General features: G+C 30.5%; 1 protein-coding gene across 1 annotated transcript; it reads left to right on the top strand.

Annotated features, from left to right (window-relative positions):
• The first annotated feature begins 3,806 nt into the window (after positions 1 to 3,806).
• On the top strand, positions 3,807 to 6,291 carry LOC114181153 (UDP-glycosyltransferase 74G1-like). The gene is made up of 2 exons (XM_028067512.1): positions 3,807 to 4,498; positions 5,295 to 6,291. Exons 1-2 carry the CDS (start codon positions 3,845 to 3,847, stop codon positions 6,006 to 6,008), a joined length of 1,368 nt encoding a protein of 455 aa, XP_027923313.1. The 5' UTR covers positions 3,807 to 3,844; the 3' UTR covers positions 6,009 to 6,291.
• Positions 6,292 to 11,099: the final 4,808 nt, after the last annotated feature.

Here is an 11,099-nt window from a genome sequence, read left to right as displayed (position 1 = left end):
TATATAATCTCATATATATATTTGTACTCGTTTTTTTACAATTTTAGTATTAATTTTAATTATTTTTTATAAAATAATAAAAAATTATGATAAAGAAAACATAATATTATCAAATATTCAATATTAGGAGGATGATGGTTTCTTTGATATCAAATATTTTGAAATAAATTATAATTGTTTAAATTTTAGATTAAAATACCAAATAAAATTTTATGAGAACCAAAACATTTATTAAATTTGCAAACATTAATCAAACCTAGTTAATAAAATTTAAAAATATTTGTAAAAAAATATAAAAGGAAAAAAAAATATTCAAATTAAAATGTATTTTAAATGTTTGTTTACTTCAATTTTTTAAATTCTTATGAATATCTTTTTTATACACTAATAAAAGTTATAATACATCACTTGATCAAAATGACGGAAAAGAACAAATAATAAACATAATAATAAAATTTTAACATAGATATTGTATCTTTTGAACTCCAATATATATTAGATAGTGATAAAAAAATATTCATGACAATTATATTAAATTTTTATATTGTAATAAATAAAAGTTATTTATACAATAAAAAAGTTGAGAATTCAATACTTATATCCATACCGAATCAATTCAGGCGTCACAACGGAAACAAATTCAACAATACCCACAAAACAAGTTATTTACCATCTCTCTGACACTGATAAATGCCACATATAAAAAACAATCTATTAATATATTTTAATATGATCCATTTTTCTAGACATTCTGATAAATAAATTTAAAAGGAAGCAGAGTTGTAAAGAACCTTCTTAACTTCGAGTACGACATGTAAATGAGCCAAAGCTAATCACCGTCGTGCATACATTCCTTTCACTCTGCTCGAATGCATTTTACTTTATCAAAAATGATTTTTTGGATAAATATTTTTGTTAACAAAATTGTCAAAATTATTAAAAAAATAATTTTTTATCTTTTTATAAAAGTTATAAAAATAAAATTATAAATTTATAAAGATTTTTTAATAAAAATAATTATTTATTAAAATTTGTTAAACAAAACTTTATTAAACTATATTTCCCTTACTTTATTTGCAGCGGCAGAACATAGGATGAGCAGATGGGACCATGGTTCCTTAATTTTTTTTTTGAAATTTTTTTAGGTATGTATTTTATTTAAAAAAATTTAAACTATATATTTTATTTTAAAAATTTTAAATTATGTATTATATATATTGAAAATATTGAGAATAAAAATTTAATTGAATATATTTTTATTTATTTTATAAAGTATAATATTTAATATTAATAAATAATAAAACATAAATTAAATATAATAAAGAATAAAAATATATTAAGATATTTTTATTTTTTGTCCAATTATTTTTTAACTTTTTATATATTGTAGTGATTTCTCACACTCACTTGTGTGTTTTTTTCTTTTTGTTTATGAAAAAAAAAATGAAATTAGACACAAATTCATTATTTTTTGTTTTCATTTTCTCTTTACTCGTGTTTCTTTCTTTTGTTTATGAAAAAAAAAATGAAATTAGACATAAATATCTTGTCTCACTTGAAGAAATATAAGCCTTTGGTATATTCATTGTTTATAGTATAGAAGGAAAAAAGTAATATATTCATGACCTTCGCTCTAATACCAATTGTTAGAAATGAGCACTTACCACCACTAGGCCAAAAACTATAACTATTAATCAATGTGTAACTTTTACTTAAGAGTGTAAAAGATCAAGCACCACTACGATTCGATTATGACCCGGTCCATTGGCTTCTGTCACGGGACAATTGATGTCACATGTAACATGATGAAAGATATTAAGGAAGTTAATTATTGGTGAATGATCTTAAGAAACTAAGTACAATCATTTATATACTTATATATTTTATGTAAGTGTATGGATTCTTTTATACTTACAAGTATACTCATGTTTTTATTGTATTAATAATACAAATTTTGAATATATTATTTTAGTTTTTCCATATATATATATATATATATATATATATATATATATATATATATATATATATTAGCCACCGTTTATATCTTTACAATTATCAATATTTTCCATTCAATGCAAATACACTTTTGGAGTCAAGGCAATTCATGAGCAATATAAAATTGAAACCTTTTCAGCAAACATACGTCCCAAAATTTTTAATATAATTATAACTACACAGCTACTTTTTATAATATATGAAAATAACAATAATGATAAATATAAATAAAATATTATAATGAATATCCAACGCAAAATGATGGTGTGACTATAAAAATAATACAAATTTTTTAAATAAAGTTTAATGTAAAATTTAAATTTAAATATAAATTTAATTTGGTTAAAAATATCTATTACATAAAAATATCATATATATATATATATATATATATATATATATATATAAAAGTTAAATTTGGTCTTAATTTAGAAGGGATGAAATTATTCCAGTTTATAAAGAGATTATGACTAAATTGAGATAAAATGACAAATACATGACCAAATTGAGATTTTTCACATAAATAATTGACATATGACACAAGCACACATGGCATTTTTTTAATTTAAAAAAAATTAAAAAATCACGAGTTGACACGTGACAAAACCCTAAATTGACACATGTCAGTTGTTTATTTAAGAAAAAAAAAGTAAAAAATTAAAAATTAAAAAAATAAAATAACCATAAGCTAACACGTGACGTACAGTTAACATCGTCAATGATGTTCTAACGGAAAAGACCAAATTGAAACAAGTTTTCAAAAAATAAAATCCAATTGGGACGACTTAGAAGTTTAGGATCCAATTGAGATTTTTTAACGAAAATAGGGATCTTATGTGTGATTAAACCTATAATAAATATCCAACGGAAAATGATAGTGTGAAACCAAAGTTAAACTTTTTTTTAATTATTATCTCTCTTAAACCTTTAAAATACATCGGTACAAAAAAAATGCTTCATTATAATCAATTTTAGTGACTAAAAGTTATTAGTTAAGTATAATGACCAATTTAGTTACAAATTTACGAAATAAAAAATTATTGTTGGTTATTAAAATAATCGCTATTATGAATGAAAAATTATAATTGGTCTCTAAATTGGTTTCTAAAATTTAGCTACCAAAGGAAATTGGTCACTAAACATTAGCTACCTTTGTTTTTACTACAAAAAAAAAATGGTTTCTAAATTAATCTCTAATCAATTAGTGACAAATTATAATTTTTTATTTATAATAATGATTATTTTAGTAACATAATTTTTTAAATTTTATAAATTAATATCTAAATAGATTTTTATAATGACTAACAACTTTTGATTATTAAAATTGGTCACTAACAAGATATTTTTTTGTAATGCATGAATTATAATATAATTTAAAGTATCAAAATTAAAATTAATATGAATGATAATAAGTTGAAGAAAGAAGGTATAAAAAGTTGAAGAAGTTGTGAATTAATCTTTCTCCATTAATATTTAAAAGATATAAAATTAATTTTCAAAATTAATAAGGATAATGATATTTTGAGTTATTTTTTTTATTTACCTTTAACTCATCACTCCACTCACCACTTAATTATGTATTTTGATTTTTTTATAGTGATGTGATAAGATGATCTACAGATTTTGGAGTGATAAGTTAAACTAAGTCATAAAAATAGTCAAAATATCATTATCCGATAAATAAATAACTAAATAAAAGGAAAATTGAAATTAGTAGAAAGATGGTCATGGACAATACCATTATTGGTCAGACGGAGTCCTAAGGCACAAATCTTCAATAATTGGGTGTAATCTTATCTTATATAAACCAACCCCTTTCATCTCCACACATCACACAAAGAAAAAAATGGAGAAGAAAAGCTCATCAACAAGAAGAGCGCAGTGCTTGGTGTTAGCGTACCCTGCATATGGCCATATCAATCCTGCGCTGCAGTTATCGAAGCTTTTGGTGCGTGAAGGGGTGAGAGTAACGTTCGTGACAACTATTTTCTACGCGAAGATCGTGCAGAAAGTGCCTCCTCCCATTGCACTTGAAACCATTTCTGATGGGTTTGATGAAGTTGGGTACGCAGGTGCTGCCACCCACAAGGAATACACAGACAAATTTACCCATGTTGGGTCACTCACCTTCGCTGAGCTTCTTCAGAAACATGGAAGATCAGAAGATGATCGTGTCGATTGTGTTATCTATGATTCCTTCTACCCTTGGGCACTAGATGTTGCAAAGAGATTTGGGATACCTGGTGCTTCGTATCTCACCCAAAACATGACTGTGAATAGCATATACTACCATACTCACTTCGGAAAGTTGCAGGTTCCACTCCAACAACATGAGATTTCCCTTCCCTACTTGCCTAAACTTCTACCTCAGGACTTGCCTACGTTTTTCCTTACTTACGAAAATCAACAATCTTTGCTTCGTTTTCTTCTGGATCAGTTCTCCAATATCGACAAAGCTGATTGGATCCTGTGCAACACATTCTACGACATGGACAAAGAGGTATGAATATTCCTTAACAAAATGGGGGAAACTGTTTCTTTTCTGACACTACATGGACCACTTAACCTGTTTTTAGAGCTATTTTTGTTATTATAAAAAAGAAAAAGAACGTTAAAGGGTAAAAATAGTGGATGTGTGTGTAAAAAATTGTTTGGTGTCAATGACAAGATATTGTGAGTTTAAAACTAATTTGATCCTCTAAAACTTTTAAAAATTTATCTGCTGAAGTTTGTTCATATTTTTGTACTATAATTTACTTTTATTTTTAGTTAAGTTTCTTTACTTTAAATTCACTACCGTAATATTTTAAATCTCTTGGTTCTCGAGTTATGTCCATTTTAATTTTTTTTTTTGCTTATAGTAGAAAACTATAAATCTTAGTTTCTGTAATTTAGTAAAACGTTTTGTTTTTGGCGTGGGTGATATGCAGTTGTTGACAGCTTTACAAGAATTTATGACCCTTAAATGATTACAAGTTTCTGGGTGAACCATAAATTGTTAGAAAAAGATGACGGTTGGTTGTTTTACATTGTTATTCTCATAAAGTTCGTAATAATTTAACTCACCCTTATTTTAAGAAAATAAATTTATGAATTTTTATTTTTATATGATATTCAAATTTCCCATCTTCATTTAAGGTAAGATTTAGATTCAAATTTAAATTTCCAATACTATTGTCCTTAACGATAGGATTAGCACTGTTAATTTCATTAAAATGGTGGCAGGTATTAAAATTTTAACCTTTCTTTTTCTAAATTTTGACATGAATGTTCTTGTAACTAGATGTTTCATTTAGATTGTAGATTGGTTCATGGAGATTTGGCCTAAATTTAGGTGTATTGGACCAAATATACCATCTTTCTTCTTAGACAAGCAATATGAAGAAGATAAAGATTATGGGGTGACAGAATTGAAGAGGGACGAATGCATAGAATGGCTAGATGATAAGCCAAAAGAGTCTGTTGTTTATGTATCATTTGGGAGTATTGCAACCTTTGAGAAGGAGCAAATGGAAGAAATAGCTTCTTGTTTGAAAGAGTGTTCACATTACTTTCTGTGGGTGGTAAGAAAATCAGAAGAGAGCAATCTCCCAAAAGATTTTGAGAAGAAAACAGAAAAGGGTTTTGTAGTGACATGGTGCTCTCAGCTGAAAGTTCTGGCTCATGAGGCTATAGGGTGTTTTGTGACACATTGTGGTTGGAATTCAACGTTAGAAACTTTGTGCTTAGGAGTGCCAACAATTGCAATACCATTTTGGTCAGATCAAAGCACAAATGCAAAGCTTATGGAAGATGTTTGGAAGATGGGAATTAGGGCTCCCTTTGATGAAAAAAGGGTTGTGCGAAGGGAAGCTCTGAAGCATTGCATAAGAGAAATAATGGAGAATGAGAAAGGTAATGAGCTGAAAAACAATGCCAATCAATGGAGGACTTTAGCTGTGAAGGCTGTCAAAAGTGGTGGAAGTTCTCATAAAAATATTCTAGAATTTGTAAATAGCTTGTTTCATTAGTGTAACCTTTATATGCTCAAATTCACGATTAGAGCTCTTAAAATGGGTTGGAACCCGCGAGCCAATCCGGCTCACCACGGGTTCGGGTCGGGTTGGGTTGAAATTTTTTTATAAATTTCAATACGGGTTGATTTTTGACTCGGCTCATTTAGAACCTGGATCACTCGGGTTGAACCCGTGGTAAGGCGGGTTGACTCACCAACCCGCAAATAAAAGGTCACACAAGTGTTTTTTGTTAAGTTAGACTTTGCACTTGGGTCATGTTAGGTTAATTTATATTTTTGTGATTTTGATTTGTATTTGGATTGTATTAAAGTTTATTTAAATTTTAATTAGAATTATAATTTAGTTTTGACTGAACAAAAAAATAAAAAAATTATATTTTTCTTACTTAAGTGAGCCCGTGAGTCAACCTGTTTAACCCACCAACCCGTGGTGGGCCGGGTCGGGTTCGAATTTATTTGGCTCGCTAATAAATGAGCCGTGTTGGATTGACTCACTAAATGATCAACCGTGGTGGATCGAGCCGGGTCGGACCGAGTTACCCGTTTTACAGCTCTACTCACAATTTACGTACTTACATGCATCAAAAGGATCACTACTATGCAAATGATGCATTTTTAATATTTTTTTTTGTACAAGCATATTAATTTTAAGGTTAATGTTGATTGATGACGTTGATTTGTAGGTATGTCTGTTTATTTCATTTAAGAAGATAAATATTTTTTTTAATAAAATAATACTTTATTAACAATTTTGACATCTAGAATAAACTTACTTTCAAAAAATGAAAAAAAATAAAATAATAACAGTTGCATTGCAGTGGAAAAGAGAGAAGAAAGTAGAAAAACGAAGTCATTTATGAATTTTTGTTAAAAGTGCTCCTACAAAATTTTCCTAAAATAACAGTGTAGCTTACATAGGACTCCATTTCATATATATAACAATATATTTTTTAGTGCAAACATGCATAACCTATATCTAACATATATTTCAATTTTATTTGGAAAACCCAATTTGATTAATTGCCCTTGTAGTATGAAGTTGTTTGCTAACTGTTATACTGCTATTCAAATATTTTTGTACAAAGACATTTGATAAAAAGAAACAATAAAGTTATAAACAAAGTAAACGAGTCAAGTGTCTTTTTTTATTTTTGTTTTTCTACAAAAAGTCAAACTCAAATGTTGAACATGTATTTCGTTTAAATAGGCGAGTATTCTTTTTTTTAGGTCTACCAAGAAATCATATACCCGATGCTCAATGAATGCTCTTAGAATTGTTGAATCTTCATAATACTTAGCTTTAATAACCTTGTAATGGTTCAATTTCACCTTTGTGTTTAGACTATATATTTTAACAATTTCAAGAAATTGAAATAGCATGACATTTGAATTATTTGTAATTAATTTTTTTATTTTATAGTTTGTTTGAATAGATTAATTGAAATATATTAGATTTCAATTTTTTTTGAATAAAGTAATTTAATTTTTACTTTAAAGTAAATTTAATTTTATCTTTGAGTACGAATTAAGTTGGCTTCCAATCTCTAACTCAGGTCGACTCGTCTAGACCTTTAACTAGGATCAATTGATTTTAACCTCTAGTCTATGTCGACTCGGTTCGACCTTCAGAATAAGCCAACTCAACTCGAACTTCGACACAAGCAAACTCGGGTTGACCTTCGGCTCGAGTAGATTCGACTTGACCTTCATACTAGGCCGACTCAACTCCATCTTTGTCTCGGGCTGACTCAGCTCTAGTTTTCTCCCAAGCCGACTTGGCTTAACCTTTGGCCTGGGCCGACTCGATTTGACCTTCTACCTGAGACTCGACTCAACTTATGCCCGAGTCGACTCTTCTAAACCTTCGGTCTAAGCTGACTCATATCAAACTTTTGCCTAGGCCGACTCAGATCAACTTCAGACTGGGTCGTCTCTATTCGACCTCCGACCCAGACTATCTCTTCTTAACCTCCGATCCAAGCCGACTCTACTTGACCTCCAGCCCGGGTTGACTTTGTTCATCCACTACTTTTTGTCGACATAGCTCCACCATCGATTTTGGCAAACTTGGCTCGACCATCGGTCCGAGCCCACTCAACTTGACCTTCGTGCTGGGCCGACTCAACTCCATCTTTGTCCCGAGCCAACTCGGCTTGACTTTCTTTGCAGACCGACTTTACTCAACCTTCGACCTAGGACGACTCATTTTGAACTTCTACCCGGATTGAGTTGGTTCAACTTTTGCTCGGGCCGACTTTGTTGAACTTTCGGGCTAGGCCGACTCTGTTGAACCTTTGGCTAGGCCAACTTAGATCAAACTTTTTCCCAGGATGACTGTGTAACATCCCGTCCAAATATTACGAATTTTCAATAAAATAAAATAGAAATAATATATCAACATCATTTATTATACCGCCATTCCCAAAATCGCGGGAAAATTTAAAACCTTTATTTCTTCATAAAACAACTCAAATCCATAATTTAAAGGTTAAAATATATTTTTGGTCCCAATTTTCGTCAAGTTTTTTCAAATAACTCCCAATTTTGGTTATGTGTTCAAATAGGTCTTAATTTTCGTCAATTTTGTTCAATTAGGTCCTTTTTTGCTAACACCGTTTAAATCAATAACGGCCATGAACAGTGACTACCACCACGTGTCACTTCGTGTTTTTTTTTTAATTTTTTAATTTTTAATTTTATTTTTTTAATTTTTTTAAATGTACACATGTCAACCCAGTAGCATGCCATGTGTCACTTCGTGGTTTTTTTTTGAATTTTTTATTATTTTATTATTTTTAATTATTTTTAAAATTTTTTAAATGTCCACGTGTCAACCCAGTAGCGTGCCACGTGTCAAAGTTAATGTTCTATATTCAATTTGGTCCCTATATTTGTTATATTTGTTCAATTTAGTCCCAATTTTTGTTAACATTAACCAATTTGGTCCTTCTCCAAATTGAAACAAAATTTAATTTTTATATTAAAATTCACATTTTTTATTATATATTTTATATAATATATTAAAATTCACATCATTATAATTTTGATATAAAAATTAAATTTGGTCACATCTTCCATAGGGACCAAATTGGTTAATGTTAACAAAAATTGGGACTAAATTGAACAAAAATAACAAATATAAGGACCAAATTGAATATAGAACAATGACTTTGACACGTGGCACATTACTGTATTGACACGTGAACATTTAAAAAAATTCAAAAAAATTCAAAAAAATTCAAAAAAACCACAAAGTGACACGTGGAACGCTACTGGATTGACACGTGTACATTTAAAAAAATTAAAAAAATTAAAAAAATAAAAATAAAAATAAAAAAATTCAAAAAAACCACGAAGTGACATGTGGTAGTCATTGTTCATGGCCGTTAATGATTTAAACGGTATTAACAAAAAAGGACCCAATTGAACAAAATTGACGAAAATTGGGACCAAAAAAGTTTTTTAACCTAATTTAAAAAAAACTCCAAATATAAAAGCTAAGTTCAATAATCCAAAGATTACAAGTCTTTAAATTCCATAAAATAATAACTCTGTAGAAAATTTCCCAAGATAGCGCATGCTTTGACTCTATGCCTTACCAAATCTACTTGCAACATCATATGCTCCTGTGTACCGCGTACACGATCATCGCCAAACACAAGCAGATAGGGTGAGCTAATAGTGTGTATATATATATATATATATATATATAACGTATATAATCACCTGGCGCTTTGTGTTATCGCCTGGCGCTGCTCTAGAGCCGCCAAGCGAAACCCGCTTCCAAACTGCCTGCTAGGGGACACGTGCCGCTAGGCGCCAAGCGCCCCGGAGCACACTGACATTGCAGACATCGTTTGGCAGAACCACGCTCACCGCCAGGCGCCACACGTCCTAATGCACCATTGTTTTAGTAGCTATCGCCTGGCGGGTCGAACACCACCGCCAAGCGCTATACCAATACTCACACAATACTGTTTTTAGGCAATTTTGACTACATCCTAAGGCAACCAATCTCTATTCATTCTCAATAGATGCCATGTAACCATATTTCATCTCACATACTTCAATTCGCCAGAGTTTAAATGTATGCTCATACTCTCAATTATTTACACTTTTTCTTCGCTTATGACAAAGCTAGTTAATCAAGGTGTAATTCCTCATGTTCAAGTCATAGTGCAAAGTAACCCTATTGTCCTTTTCGCTCACACCCATAGGTACTCTTAATAGTTGCACTCTTTCGCCCTTAGGTTTAGCCTTTTGCATTTCTAATATTAACCATCAATCCTTACCCAAGTTTCACTCTACACTTTAATAAGGTATCTAAGCAGATTATATATGACACCAATGTCCCAAACTGCAATGAAGTTATGTACAACTTATCGTGCAAGATTTCCCACATCGCAATTATTTCCATTGAGATTTCCCTTTAATATCCTATATCCTTCTTAATTCAATTAATTTTCATCATCCTCGACCTCTGTCCATTGACCCATAATTCGTTTCATAAATAATTCTACTTCCATAGGGACCCAACCTCACAAGTGTACCCGAGAACAACACAAACTCACGTCTTCTGCGCTGGCGCTTGGCGGCAGGGCCCATGCCGCCTGATGGTGCATACATTTCTGGGTAAAATCCAGAATGGCTCTGCACTTGCGAAGACTCCCAATTTCCCAGTTTTCCTTCTCTACATATTTCTATCAATTCTCACGCGATTTCACTTACAATTTTAAAAGTTCACAACCTAAACACATTCATTAACATTTTTAGTGCCAATCAACCACCAATTAGTCTCGTGACATCAAAACCCTAAATTTCCAACTCTAAAAGAGTGTTCCTATCCTTTTATTAAATTAACCTCAATTGATGGCATAATTCAGAAATTTCTCGACTCCAATAATTAACTCATCGATAAAGCTCCCTTCTTCTCCGATCAGAATCAACAGAACCCGAGAAACATGAAGATTGAGCCCATATGACTCACGTTGCCTGGCAAGTGTTCATCACCGCCAGGTCGTTCATAAGAAAACCCAGAAACTGTGTAAGCAAGGATGTGTCGCCTGAAGGTCTATTCGTGCCGCTA

Source organism: Vigna unguiculata, chromosome 4 (genome assembly GCF_004118075.2).
Source record: "Vigna unguiculata cultivar IT97K-499-35 chromosome 4, ASM411807v1, whole genome shotgun sequence".
In the NCBI taxonomy this organism is placed as follows: Eukaryota; Viridiplantae; Streptophyta; class Magnoliopsida; order Fabales; family Fabaceae; genus Vigna; species Vigna unguiculata.
This window is presented reverse-complemented; position numbering and strand designations above follow the sequence as displayed.